The sequence below is a fragment of the Fopius arisanus genome, unplaced genomic scaffold (genome assembly GCF_000806365.1).
Source record: "Fopius arisanus strain USDA-PBARC FA_bdor unplaced genomic scaffold, ASM80636v1 scaffold00045, whole genome shotgun sequence".
NCBI classification, from domain to species: domain Eukaryota; kingdom Metazoa; phylum Arthropoda; class Insecta; order Hymenoptera; family Braconidae; genus Fopius; species Fopius arisanus.
This window is the reverse complement of record NW_011887784.1, coordinates 1-15,646: the sequence shown is the minus strand read 5'-3', so window position 1 is coordinate 15,646 and position 15,646 is coordinate 1. Positions and strand designations below refer to the sequence as shown.

The 15,646-nt window shown below is 37.3% G+C and overlaps 1 protein-coding gene across 2 annotated transcripts in view; it reads left to right on the top strand.

Annotated features, from left to right (window-relative positions):
• The window catches only part of LOC105267175 (acetylcholine receptor subunit alpha-like), an 82,779-nt gene extending 69,450 nt beyond the window's left edge, over positions 1-13,329 (top strand). For both annotated transcript variants that reach the window (XM_011305832.1, XM_011305833.1), the window contains exons 8-12: positions 1,668-1,804; positions 11,024-11,170; positions 11,606-11,764; positions 12,002-12,242; positions 12,606-13,329. In XM_011305832.1, coding sequence (XP_011304134.1) covers positions 1,668-1,804; positions 11,024-11,170; positions 11,606-11,764; positions 12,002-12,242; positions 12,606-12,797 — 876 coding nt within the window. In that variant the 3' untranslated portion in view covers positions 12,798-13,329. The remainder of the gene's footprint in view (positions 1-1,667; positions 1,805-11,023; positions 11,171-11,605; positions 11,765-12,001; positions 12,243-12,605) is intronic.
• The last annotated feature ends 2,317 nt before the right edge of the window (positions 13,330-15,646 follow it).

Sequence of the window (15,646 nt, the reverse complement as noted above, 5' to 3'; positions counted from 1 at the left end):
ACTGATATTGGCGAGATTAATAACCGCAAAACGCGCCGCCTGCAGCTACCGAACGCTCTCATGGAACTAAATAGATAAAAAAATAGAGTAACGAAAAATCACTCAACCGTAAATGGTAATCAATCATATTTCAATTGGTGGGATAAAAATTCGTGGATAACGCAAAGAGCAAAAATATATAGACAGATTTAAATAAAATGACGCGACATTCTCGTACTTTTCGCATTACTGCAGTGATGAATTTGGGAAAATCGTGAATGTTTTTTTCTTCCATTCTTATAAAACCGCCGGAAAATAATTCCTTCTTCCGGATTACGTAATTGTTTGCAATTATTCGTAATTGCTTTTAAAATGGAATTTTACTCCGCCGGTTCAATTCGCCTCTCAGTCACCTCTTCCTTAGATTCTCCCCCGTTACCTCGACATATTCGGAAAAATCGAGCTGATCACCACGTCCTATTTTTCTGGTGCCAAAAAATGCTTACACCGATGAATATGATAGAACGGTCGCGTCGTACTGTCGGGACGCAAAATGAAGTCACCGCGGCGCCTGCAAAACTAGTGAATAACGCAAAAATATTTATCCCTGTCAAGTGCCGAAAAATTCACCGCTGAATTTATCGTCGATTTTCTTTTGTATTGCCACCGAAAATCCCAGGGAAATCAATAGTTCTCCCATGAACCACTACACCACTCCTTGGTAAACATTTGCCACGAAAGGACCTGCCGGGGACACTGTTTTATTTATATGAAATCCCGAAATTCGAAACGGAATATCGGGAGGAATGTAGTCCCGAGAAAAAAACAATTCATCACTGGTTTATATCATTTTTATACTTCACGCCCTTTATGTACCGGGAATGGAGGCTTTTTGGAGGACCCGAGTTTCGAAATTCATGGGTGAGAGGACTGTTCGGTAACCATGTGCGAAATTTATGGGATTAATGGTGAATCCAGTGGGACGATGCACAGTACAACAACAGGCCCAAACAGCCCAACGAGATGGATATATGCTGGCTATTTACGTGCAACAATCACCCGATGCTTTAATGCCAATGATTTTGAAAATTTTTCCATCACGCATGAATTGATGTTGATTTTTTACGTGGATTTATTCACCGAAAAATTTCCCCCGTGAAAATTCAGAATTCTCGGCAAATGAGACATATCAGCGTCTGGTACTCTCGTCCCATAACTTTGATCAGCAATTTTCCAACAGCTCGCGTTCGTTTATGGAAGCGACTAGATTTGCCACCCTCCACTGAATATTTACGTTCCCTTTTCCCATCCCCAACCAATCCCCACTGACTTCTCCTCTCCATATCCCGCCTGCATACTATTCCAAGGTACATATCTTTATCCTGTTGTCCTTTGTGTCGTAGCCATCTCCCCATCCAACGAAAACTCCAACTCTTTTTTCTTGTTCCACTGTTTTCCTCATTCCCCTGGCGATAAATTCGAATTTCCTCGCTGCTGTTTCCACCCTCAACCCGCACCCCCGTCCCATCCATCAAAAACCTTTGGGGAGTGTAAACTCATCTTGAGACATGGGCTTTCAAAGCCGCGAACGTGGTTCACCGAAGCACGTGGATGAGGATCTTCCTCAGCCCTACCACTAGCTAGTTTTGAAAAAATATTTAACCTCAACTGACGGACATTTGTTTCAGGTCACGTTATCTATCTCCATTCTCATTAGCCTCCACGTGTTCTTCCTCCTGGTCGTGGAGATCATTCCACCGACTTCGTTGGTGGTTCCACTACTGGGAAAGTACCTCATATTCGCCATGATTCTCGTCTCCATAAGGTAAGAACAAGTTTTTTATCTGCAGTAAAATTCAAGTGATCACCTGATCATGTAACGAGGCTTATCATATTTTTTATGAAGTGTTCACGATTGTCCCCGTAGGAGAGTTTCCAGAGACTAAATCTATGGAAATATTAACAATATTCATTATTTTTCATCGCTCACGATTCGTCGGTAATTTATTGGATAAATAATAGTTTAAGGCGACATGAATGTAATTTACCGCGACATCACAACCAAATCCGTTGGACGGTGAAACACACCTCCCGGGATTATGGTCCTACATATTTTTTTTATACATCTACTCCTGGCATCTGAATCAGTGGTGCTTCAGGGACCTAGTGAACTCCCGTGATTTACTGTGGAAACTTGCAGGCATCTAGGGTACCCTAGCCCGATGTTCCTCATGAGACACTGACGTTAGTCCTCAAAAAATACGGACCTTATATATATTTCAGCGCTGTCCCCCGACCCATATAAATCCTTCAAACTCATCAGATAAATCATCACAAATATTTACGAGAGCATCACCCTCTATGATTCTCGAAGAGACTCAAATGAAACAAATGGGTGATTGATTATTTTTTGATTGCATGCACGTGGTGATTACCACTAAAAAAGCAGACAATTTTTTTTCGAATGTTTCAGTTTTATTTGAATGCATTTCCCATTAATTTCCTTGTTTTATGAATGCAATAGAACTGAATTTGTATTTTAAAATACATCGTGAGATAATTGCACTCGAATTCTCAAGTGAAAAAATTTTCAACTTTTTGAAAACATCCAATAGCTATTATTTTCACGACTCAATGAATCATGAGAAAATCAATATTTATTATTAATTAAAAAATTGGGATGAGAGAATTGAATTACTATAAATATATTAATAAATCCACGATTATCAGACGCATGCTTCAATTACGATTTATTATTTCGTTTGAGGCTGTCCAGTTGAAATGAAATAGAGGTTTCCGTGGTTTGAAGTACAATGCGCGTTACCAATTATGGGATAGAAGTACGGGACTGAATGGAGATGTTTAGCTTTCAAATACGAGCTCTCAAGCTATCATTACGAATTTTCCATCCATTTGCAGTGTTTCCTCATTGAAATGTGTCCTCTCCTGGGGTCCAAAACCACCAGCTGCCGCCTCTTCCCTCGGATCCACACCCCTGCAGGTGGATTTTATCGCCCAAACCGCAATTGCACATCCCAGAAATTCAGCGTAAACCCCTTTCTCACATACTTCTGTTCTATTCATGTCTATCCTCGTTTGCTCTACTAGATGTTCTCGCTTCTCTTTGTTTCTCAATGTGGTATGGGAGAATGGGAGTGCTACAGTATCAGCTCATGAGAGGATGAACGAGAGCTCGAGTCGTGCGGTTTCTCTGCTGACGTGAGATCACCAGGGCTTTCCGGGGGGCCGACGGTGGGTGCTTCTTTCACATGTGCCGACGATCGATTCCGTTGTCCGGATAACGTGTCGAATGTGCCAGCGGGAAAAACGATATGTCGGATTTAGAGTGGGAGTACAGACGATTGGTAAACATTCCAAGTTTTTTTTTTTTTCACCGAGGGAAACTTTTAGAGTGTCGGTATTCATGGGAAATGAGAAATTCGTGAGATTGCCAACTTTTTATCGCAGAATTCGAAACAAATTCCTGGAACGGAAATATTTTTGTTTACGTCGAGAAAGGAATTCTTGGTCTAACCGAAAAATACTTTTTTTATAATAATCACAATATATACATATCAAAATTGTTTAATGAAAATAAATGGTATGATATGATATATATTTATATTATTATTTTTATAATTTTTATAATCATTTTCAAAGATGAGTTTCGATGGAATTGAGTGATTAATAAGTCCCAAAATTTCCATGAAAAATATTAAACCTCGTACGTCATTTATGTATTTAAATCAAGGTCTGTAATCCGTTTTACGTGGAACACCTATTTTTATTCCAGGTGGTTGTCTGTTTTGCCAGTTTTCATTTCCGGCCCGGCGGCAAATCTGATAGAATTTCTGTGATACGGAAAATGTTCGACTGCATGTGCAGACGAGGGCTTCACATCCCGGGGGTGAAAACTAGTCTGTTTTTCTGTTGGCATTAGGGAGAATGGGGATGAGAGGGTGGAGTGGCTACAGAACAACGAGATGGAGATGCGTAGCAACACAAAGGGTTTATTGTTTAGGGCTTTATCAGTTATAAATGGAGGACATGAAGACACAGCCTCCCGGGCACGGGTTATAATTGATTCTTGACGTGTACTACAGTCTTTTTTACTTGCTTTCTTTACCAAGTGACAATGGCGTCCCCATTTTTCCCCTTTTGTGCGTTTCTAAAATGTGAACACGAGACAAATCATTGAGGACTGAATATCAGATTATTATTAGAGAGAATATTCATCCGATCGTAGGGAATTATTTATTTATTTTTGATACACTCAAATAATAGCACTGTTAGAATTATTCAGTTTTGCAAATAATTATTTCTCAAAATTCTAACACCATTATTTAGGTTTTAGGTGGAATAATCCTTCGAGGTGAAGTAAATCATTTAATAATTCGACTCATTCCAATTAATTGCAATTCAATCTGTAAACTTCATTTGCACATTGTTAATTTCCCTCGAGTTGGGGCATTTAGTTATCCAACAGAATACCTGCCATGTTGAGTGTGTAAACTCTATGATTAACCATTCGACTTTCATCAGTGTGCGTTAACGAGACACGGGGAATATTGCGCAAACTTGCCAGCCAACTCTTCCCACTCTATATTCCAATGTGCAACGTGAGTGCAACGGACTCACAAGTGTTTTTGGATATTTTCAACAATTGTGGATATTAGAGCAAAGGTCCTTGATTGTTTCGCAAACATCGAATCGTTCATTTTCATCCTGCAAATATGCTATTGCGCGAAACGGAAATCTACTCGTCATGCAAATTACTGCACTCATTTGCATCGACAAATAAATTACGTGATTATAGTAAATAACAATCAGATGCCATTCATCAGTGGATTTGCGGAATTGTTTATTTCTCGAAATTTCGCCAATCGTAGAGGGCTGAGTTCCTGATTTATTCTCACACACTGATGACTATTTGTGGATATTCGGTAATGAACTCCATTGAGGATAATCAGTGCGAATAAATTTGGCACTTAAATCAGGTAATCGTAATTACTAAATCCACATAGGAATTCACGACGCTGCTAATATATATTTCTCTTAATTTCCGGTTACTGCGGTGAATTATTAAGATTGTAAATAATCAATAAATTATGAATTATATTTCCTTCATTTTTTAAAATTTTTTTATATAAATAGAAAGATTAATTTCCGGGTGTAGAAAAGTTTGTTTTGCACACTGTATCGATGATGTTACGCAATCTTCAAACACTTGTATGAATACCCCAAGTGCTGGCATTCGTTTGAGACGCGAAAGGAAATTCCAAAACTACCGAGGAATTGGCATTGCGGAATGGACTTTGTGAAACAGTTCGAACCACTGATTTTCTCCGATGCGTCATGTTATTCTGGTTTTATGCGGTACTTGTGGTTAATGACAGAGATTTTCACAAGATAGCAGCGAGAGCATCGCAAAATCAAGGAAGGCAGTATGGAAAATAAATTTTTATTTCCCCCCGCTGAATTTTATTGCACTCTTCTTCTATTTCTCACAATTTCCACAATTCGCTGTTTATCCTTCCCCCCTGAATTTACATTCAAGTGGAAATTAAAGAAAAATATCAGACTCCTGCACTCCACAAATATTTTTTTATGAATTAATTTCAGTGATGATTTCGGGGCGATTGGGGGTGTGCAATCGAACTGTTACGATTTTCTCGAAATACCAATGCTGGAGATGGAAATTCAGTTTGCAAGGGGAGTGGCTTCGAGAAAACGAGAAAATGAGATAGAGAATGGAAATACAGTGGAGACGCTCTAGATACTGCGCCCACACTATTAGCCATCTACATTCTATATACTAAAGGGTAGAATCCAATTTAAACCGGCACGATACATGAAATCACGATGCGGTAGAAGCAACTTGGCTCAGACAATTACACATTTGTTATTAAAAAAAATTCTATAAAGCGCAAGAGTATTGTCTTTAACTGACTTCTTGATTTGAAACATCAAATTACCTTCCACTTAAGTAATCCCAGAGTAGAAATAATTTTTCGTAAAAACCGTCAATCCCCGGATGTCTCTTCTCCATGGTAATCGCTTTAGATTTTATTCAATAATGATATCACGCCCCAAAATATTCCTAAAAAATATTTTAATGTAAATATTATAATGTAAATATGTTAATTCGCGAAAATATCAGCCCAATTTTTTTTTAATTCTTTCTCTCTACTTCATTCGTGTCCTGAAGTTCTTCATCTTAAATTAAAATCGATTTGGCTTTGAGTTTGACATGAAAGTCGAAAAGCAGGGACTAGGTGCAAAGGAGAGGAGAGAATCTACTTCAGATTGCATACCTCATTATCAATTCAACTTTCTCTTCTTTCTTTGCTCACCGGAAGCCGCACACCAGCTCATAACTCGCTGTTCAGTCATACGAATTATGAATCACTTCAGACAATGTGCAACCGCAACCAACCTCCGCTCAATCCTCGTCGTAACGCCTCAATCTCTTATTAATTGAATTAATAATTCTGTGGACGGAAGATGAACTATTCATTAAACCCAGTTCACAGGTTTCTTTTTGTGAGTGAAGGTATTTCCGGATTTTTCTCCTCCTATTCCGAGGAAAACAATTATAAGCAATTGAAAATTAATTGACAATCGCTAATTGACATTTTTCAAATGATGGTTGTTGATATTTCATCGAGACCTCGAAATTCAAATTTCTCTTTCACATAATTGAGAAATTGGTAGTTGCAGGTACAGCACGTGCAACATCCCGGACCACCAGATCTTAATTAATTTCTCTCATATGAATCCATAAATATTGATTGAGTTTGCGTTCTTTCCGTTCTTGCACTCTCGACGTCACCTCGATGTATTTCCGTGGTCTCAGCATGAAAGAATATAAAAAATATCATAGAGCATCGTACGTTTTCCATCTGTCCGCGACAGTGTCACAATTTTTTACGGGCCATTAAAAAAAACGCGCACATTGCAGTCAACCACATACCGCATGTTCATTCCGCTTTCCTTCACATTTGTATTTTTTTCTAAAGTCGCGGGTACCTTCCCCCCACTGTACTTCTCTCAACATTGAGAAAAAAAAAGGAATTACTCGAAGCAAGAACGTGTTTCCATAAAAAAGATGGATATCTTCCATCGTGAAAATTCTCGGGAAAACTTGAGAGTTTTGAGTAGGGCAAACGTTTCAGTGGATACCTCCACGATTTTCATGTTCCCCTGATACTTCTCTGAAAATTTCTAATTTTTCAATTTTAGTGAATACCTCCTCCATTTTCATGCTCCCCTGATACTTTTGTAAAAATTTCGAATTTTCAAATTTCAGTGAATATTTCGTCGATTCTCATGTTCCCCTGATACTTTTTCAAAAATTTCGGATTTTCAAATTTCAGTGAATACCTCCTTGATTTTCATGCTCCCCTGATACTTTTCGAAAAATTTAGAATTTTCGAATTCCAGTGAATACCTCCTTGATTTTCATGCTCCCCTAATACTTTTTCAAAAATTTCGAATTTTCACATTTCAGTGAGTACCTCTTCGATTTCTGAATTGAATTTAATTAAAGAAAAAAAAAATGATGGATAATTTTTTCAGAGATTTTAGATGCCAAATGATAATGCCCCGCACGCGTGAGATTAGGCGCGCGGAGCGTGCCATATACGCTTGTATATGAAATTATCCACTTGGTTTATCAGAGAATCTAATTTTCTGGGGGAGTTGGGGTATTCCTAGGGGAATTTGCAGACCACTCAACACGTGACTTGCGCCAAGAAGCCATCGGGGTTTATCCCGGATTGCGGCCAAGAGCCAAATCGACTTTTTCCCATCCTCTTGTTTTATCTCGTGAAATTCTCCACTCTTTCTTCTCGGTGCGGATGTTTTTGTCTTCTCCAACCAGAGACACCAAGAGACTTTCGTGGCACAACTTTACCGTTGACTGTCGTTCTTTCTATCGTATTGCCACTGAGATACGTCACGGAGATACAATGATAGAATGACAGGTGTCATCAGTGCTTGTTTTCCAAGTGTCGGGAGCATTGCACCTGGAGAAAATAAATTTAACCATTTTTTTACTCTTTCCCATGAATTTCACCGAGAGACCATGGTTTGACGCAAATTTAGTACACGCGCTCGCTAGATTTTATTTCTCTGTGGCAAAATAAAAATAAATCTCGCAGATAAGAGAGAAAATCGTTTATTGCAGTTGAAGTACGTCCTTTTTTTTTTTTGTTAATCTGCTACCTTTCTCTATTGATTTTCCAAGTTTCTTAGGAACTCTGAACAATTCGAAATTAACTTCATAAGGGTCCTGACAACTCGATGAAAGGAATTTGGATTTTTTGTTTGATCCCTTTCCTTTCAACTCCGAGGACTTTTTAAGTCGAGAAAAATTTGATCCCCCTGGCAAATGCAGGAATTAATCTCCAACTAGGGCTCCAACTCTCTTTTATTTCATTGGTTTTATTTTTCTACTGATGTCCAACCACTTCCGTGCCAGCGTTTCAAAAACTACCGCCACCCCCGTAGAACTTTTCCTCTCTGCGGGCAGTTCAGTTATATATTTCTCATCTACTTTTCTTACTTATTTTTTATTCTTTCATTTTTTTATTTTATGTTACTTGCTCGCCTCTACTCACTTCCGAATTTTTTCAGTGGAAATTTCTTTTGTCCGCCGATGAGAAAGAAGATTTCTCACGGTACATTCATTTTCGTCATGAAAAGCCTCAAGAATCTAGGAATGATATCCATCAAATTTTTTTCACATTCATTCATGTTTTTCCTGCGTGAGTTTTGTTCTGGGCAAAATGCGGTCTAGAGTAATCGAGATCATTTATACTCTCCGAAATATGCCACTGATAAATGAGAACAAAACATGTACTTGCTGTAATGCGCAAATTCAATTATATAATTGCCCTCGAATTTTTTTGGATATTTTTTGGATACGAATTGTCAATTTTGCGGATTTCCATTCAAGCCGAATAATTTTTCAATTTTCAATTGTGATTGCGGGGTAATAATAACCGTGGAAATTAATAAGTCTGTATAGCCGCACTAGACTCGATCGACTTAATTATGAAATCATTTCCATCAATTCTTTCTGCCCCAATTGAATCAATAATCATACTGTGACCTAGCAGCCCCTGAATTCTTGATAAAACCCATCCCTCACAATTTCCCACTCACTAAAAAAGTGAAGAGAGAAACATAAAAGCACAAAAAGTACAGGAGTGAATGGAGAATCCATTGGAACGCCATCTCCCGGTCTAAACTTTTCCGTACGATTGATAGGTCTGCATTGGAACTTTAAACAAGTTTGCAACTTGGATACCACTCCATACCCTCACGATCCCTCAAAATTACACAGCCCCAGAGCATTTAACTCTTCTCTTCATTTACCGCCATTTTTATTCGCGCAGATACAACGAATTCCGAGTAGACGAAATAAAAAAAATTAATACGTTCCGAGAATGTAATAATCCTTTTAGCGAGACACCTGTCACGTTTATTAACTAGATAGCCAAGGGCTCATTCTTATGCATAGTTTCCACGAAGCCAAGGCTCACTTACCCATTTTAAAAATTACTGTTACAGTAATGTTCTGGAATTTCCACAGTTTTTTGCTCGTAACTAGATTACCCGAAGGACTTAAATTTTTCGTGATCCAAAAGGGAGAGTCTCATTTTTTTCTCAATGACGAACGAAGAGAAATAATTTTTTATTTCGAGTAATTACCCAACAGGTAATCAAGGCTCACAAAAATTACATGACATTTTTTTCTGTAGAGAATTTACCACTTGGGTTCTGATTAAATTCACGATTGATTGATGAGGGCTGGGAAGACTTTAAGATAAAATGTACGTAATTTGCGACAAATGCGACAAAAAATGGTAACAAATAGCGGATAATGGCCGAGTGTTTACGATTCTCTCCCTCGATTTATTTCCATTTGATTTTTCGCAACGACGAGATAAAGGTGCAACGGAATATCGAATAACGCTTTGGCAGAGGCCATCTGGAATATGAAACTCACCCCTAAGGTAGTAGATTTTCCCCTACGATTATTTTTTTTTTATTCCGTAACCTCATGACCAAAGAACCGTGGAACAAAGGCTCTGTAAATCCTCTTTATCTTGCACCCTTCACTCCACCTCGCTTTACCATTGGATAAAGATAAAGGAGACGAGGAAATTCGGGGGGAGAATTGGAAATTGAGATCGGCGACCGCCAGCCAATAAGATTGTGGTCGACTAAAACGCGAATAGGAACAGAGAGTTTTCCGAATCAAGAGAATGAGAGACTCAATAAAGAAAAAATTTGGAAAATCAACCACGTACTTGACCCAATGCCGTAAATCATTTCTAACAATTTTTTTTAATCCCATTCAGTCAAGAATTATCGCATTCATATTTTCATACATCAATTTCTTTTTTATCCTCATCTCGAGAGTCATGGAAAGAGGGAGAAATTTATGCGGAAATTATTCATTAATTTTTATCCTCCCGGCATTTTACTCGTTTCTCTTTTTCATCTTTAATTCTTCAAGCATTGATAAATGCACCCTTTTTTACAAGTTGAAGAAGTGCATGCAATTTGGATCATCTTGAATTCGCGGAACGATAAAACCGTCTACTACAGTGTAATCGCTGTTACAAATGATCCTAAGAATATATATTCTCCAGGTTTGCAAAGGGGATGACGTTTATCCATGGTTTGAATGTTGAAAAGAAAATTTACTGACCTCTCAAGGTTTTTTATTCTCGCTGACAATTTTTCTAATTAACGCTACATTTACAAATACCACGAATCAAATTCGCTTGTCTATCAATTAACTAATTCCACTGAAAGACAGCGCAAACTACCGCAAAAAAAATTCAATTAATCGAAGGATTAATTGATGTTAATTATCTGATGTTACATATATGTGCTAATCATTATTGATTTATGTGAGATTTTTATTGAGAGAATTAATGTGCGGATAATTGATATATATTCTAAAAAATAAAATTTCGATATCAAAGTATAGAATATGAGTGTAATAATATAAAATTCTCTGTTGCAGTATATGCGTTACAGTAGTTGTGCTAAATGTGCACTTTCGTTCACCGCAAACCCACAAAATGGCGCCGTGGGTCAAACGAGTATTCATCCACATATTACCGAGGCTACTAGTAATGCGAAGGCCGCAATACAAGTTCGAGCCAAGTCGGTAAGTCCCCCAAATCCCGATATCGGTAAAAAAAAAATAGACAAATGCGGCAAAACCGACAGACATGGGTTTCGCGTTTAATTTTTTTTTTCTCAAAAAACATGGGTAAATGCAGTTGCAATAGCTACATGCCAATTTCATTGTTGTGGACAAAGGCAGGAGCTTCCTCTATCGGTGCTCGTATACTTTTACGACAAGTATCCTTATCGACACTTTTTTCTCTTTGCCTCGCCAGGCCCAACCGATATTGTTACGATACAATGACGATCGAATTGCCCTTATGTTATCGAATTTCGTTTTACGGGAGCTGTGCAATACTACCATGGGTTCACCTCAATTTTTTCACATCTAATTGTTCTTATTGAATTTAGTTGCTAGCTGCGAATTCCCATCGGTCACCATTTACAATTTTGGCTTCATTTTTTAAAAATATAGATTCTCGTCGGGTCGAGTCTTAATGAGGACTGTGAGGGGTAAGGAGAAATCGAATTATTATCCTTATCATCCGTCTAGTCAGGACGATAGTGAAGATCATTTCACACCCAAGAGGTTTCACAGTCGGCCAGTATCCAAAGAGGATATTTCTCCATCGAGGTATTTATCTGATCTGTAAAAAATAATAATCGACGTGACACTCTTAATGTAGAAAAAGATTAATTGTTCCGAGACATTAATTTGGGGCTCAGTTGTTGTAATAAATCACTTGACGATCTCAATCAACTCAAAAATCGGTATAAATTGCTTCTGAAAATGAAGTTTTTTACACGGATTTATTTTCGAATAATATTTGTGCTCGAAAACACGTCATTATTCGCGTAACGTGTGTCCTAGCTTAACGGATGGAGCAAGGTTCGGCGGAAGTTGCCTAATACACGGGCCTCTACCTCCTCTACCTTTGAACGCCGACTGCGAGGATGTGCCTGGTGCTGCAGGCATTGAGGAAGTCAAAAGCCCGGTTCTAGCATCCGCCCCAGGCTTTACACATTCACGATGTCCACCTGAAATTCATAAGTCTTGCATGGGCGTCAGATTCATCGCTGAACATACTAAAATGCTGGAAGATTCCACTAAGGTAATTTAATTACAAAACTTTACCGAATCACCTAGCGAAATGATTAGAAAAAATGAATTAACTGTCTCTTAGAATCCAAAAGATAAATTTTTTTCTAATTTCTTCATTGACGAATCATTTAATTTCTCGAATATTCCGTCAATTATCAATTTCCGAACAACAATATGTCTGCAAAAATTAATTAAACATGAAATTATTTTTAATGATTTCCCACGGGAAATTTTGCTTTTCATTTTCTTTTTTTTTAAGATAAATGAAAAATTCTGTGAGCGTTTTTAGCTGAAATTAATTAAAACGCGTGAGAATTCCAATGACTGAAATCAATCAAAGTCTGACAATCTCTGAATTTGATTATCCACCCAGGTAAAAGAGGATTGGAAATACGTAGCAATGGTCTTAGACAGACTGTTCCTCTGGATCTTCACCCTGGCAGTATTAGCCGGTACAGCTGGTATAATCCTCCAAGCGCCAACCCTCTACGACGACAGAGTTCCTATAGACAAGAAATTCAGTGAATACGCCCGAGATACAGTAGCAAGATGTCCACCTCAATAGTCCACGTCGAGCCGTGCACCGTAATAGGCTGTCCCAATAATCTAAAACCAAAAGACCGATTTAAAATAAATCGCGTCAGGGTTTCAATTTGGATTGAGTCTATTACTTGTCACGGCTAAGTAACTCCGTCGATCTGTTCACATTGAGAGGATATTTATTACTCGCATTACCCAAATATTTATAACAAACGAGTCTATTAATCATAAATTAATGCAAGAGAATGAACAAGAGATGAGAAGAAGAGGAAGCGAAACTTGAAAAATTATCAAGAGTGGAAATTTGATAGCCTGTGCTCAAGTAACTCGTAACAAAGCTGCCACTACGTAACTCGGTAACTTAATTATTAAAATTGTAAGAGGGAATAATTACAGTGAACAGGTGTATTAATAATCTAACGTGTAATATACTGAATGATATTGTTGTATTATAGGTGAAAGGATTAACTGTTTCAGTAATAAAGTGCTAAATTGCGTTTATTATCGAAAGAGATTCGTTCGAATCATAGAGTATGTTAGGGTATGGTTAAATTATTATATACAATGTTTTGTATGCCCAAATACCCACACGTTGTACATTAGGGATCACGGTACATAGGTTCATAGATTAATATTGTTCGCAGATTGAATTTCGGGGGCTTCGGCGGTTCAATCATTGGTTTGTTTACTAGGTCGTGGATTTATTAGGAATGGAAGGTAAGTACAACGCCAAAGATAGATCGACTTCTATAGGATTTCTCCTTTTTATTTACGGTTTTTTTTTCTCGTGGAAATATTTCTTTTGGCGAAGAAAACTTTGATAGAAAATTTTTTATATCCATCATTTGTGATCTGTAAGGTAGAAATATTTTTAGAACTCAGTGCTAACTCAGATTTTCTCAATATTAAATTAATGGTAATTAATGAATTTGCACATGAACATTGCAGTGTCATTTCGGGAATAGCAATAATTTGATGGCGATTACCTCGGAGTTTTTCGAACTTGTCTGGAAAATCTGTAACTTCTTGAATTATTCACTACAACTTCTTCGATTATACATTTTCCTCTATATAATTAATTGTAAATATTAAGGATTGATTTAGTTGAGAATTTCGGAAAAACCTCCAGCACTAGCACTCGTTCCGTCACGATCCGCGCATTTTGTAAGAAATGATAAATAAATTAGAGGGAAGTTGCATACATGAATAGTTTAAAGGTAAAATGAAAATCGTAAATTCATCTCTACCATCAGTTTTTTGGAGATCTCGGAATTGGAAGAGGATAGGACAACAGCGCAATTTTATAGTTACAACTAAAATCGAAAAGATCGGGAGAGAAATAGCAATATCCTCTTGACATTCCGACGTCGATAAAAAATTCATAGAGATCAATTGATATTGTAGAGATTGAAGGCATGTGGATATTGAATTTTTTTTAACTCGAGGAAATTATCGAACAGCTGATTTAATTTTGCCTCAATCTCTTCAACCTCAAACGAGACATCATACTTACAAATAATCCAACACGAGAATTTCGCTCCTATTACCAACTGTTTAACGTTTAAGCATACATAGATAAGATAAGAAAAAAAAAAGTAAAGCATACGAATTCTAAAGCTGATAGTTGTAGCGAGCTGGTGAACAACCGAAATATTGTTGTTCGAATGCTGTAGTTCGTAGTCGATGTCACTGTGAGTCGTCTACGTTCAATATTTTTTTAGATAGAAAATGTGCGTTACGGAGAACAAAAAAACAAATGATAAAAACAATTGTACAATAGTGTTGAGATATCCTGTTGGCCTTTGAATCGATCAGGAGGTGCTTTAAAGGGAGAATAGCATTGGAGTTGTAGATTTCGAGGTATATTTTGAGATGAAGCTAGAGGGTGCGGTCGATCCACGGGGAATATGTGATGGGCATGTTGTAAATGTACTATAGCAGCCCTTTGAACTGTAAATACCCGTAGAATATGGATAGCTTAATTATTTATAGGGAGTTTACATTGATCAACTGCCAAGTAAGTCATTTTCATTATTTGACATTGGAGAAGACATTTTTATTCACTGAAATTAATTTCAAATGCAAATACTATTCTGGAATAAAATTGCAAAATTCAATCTATGAGTTAAGGAGCTTAATTTATTTAACATTGATACATCATTGAAATTTTAAAAGGACATGTTAAAAAAATCTGCATTTTATCGGGGAATTATTCATTTCTGGAATATTTTATTCATATAATTATGTTTGAATTAATAAAAAATAAATCATCGGATACTGGATTTATTTATTTATAACGATACTAATTCCCATTCGAATAGAGATTTAACGGGGTAGTTAGGAATAAAAATATCTCCTCGAGTGTATCTTAAAATGTGTTCCGATAATTACTCGAACATCACCATCGCTTCATTTCCTTTACGTCAAGCTCAATACCTTACTTTATTCGGGGATCAATAAGTCACAGAAATAAATAAAGATCTATTAGTACCAACTACCGAAACAAATTGAAACATAAAAATAATAATCGCGCGAAAGTGCCTTTAGGTGCTCGCAAGAATATTTAAATAAAATTCAATGCAAAGTCTCTCCACAAATCGTTAATGAGAAACTAATGTAACAAATGAAATAACGAAAGAAGCGCACATATTTTATATTTTAGCGAACTCATGCACCCAAGAAAATGAACAAAATGTAATTTTTTGTAGAGATGGAGAGATACAAACGAAATAAATTAAGGGAGAATATTTGAGAATCATGCACTTAGGAATTTAGGCTGTTAATCACCTAGAGTAATGTGTATAAGTAGATAAACAAGGCCGGTTCTGGATATAGGGATCTGCGGGGGGGTGCGGGGCGGGGGGCGGGTGAGGT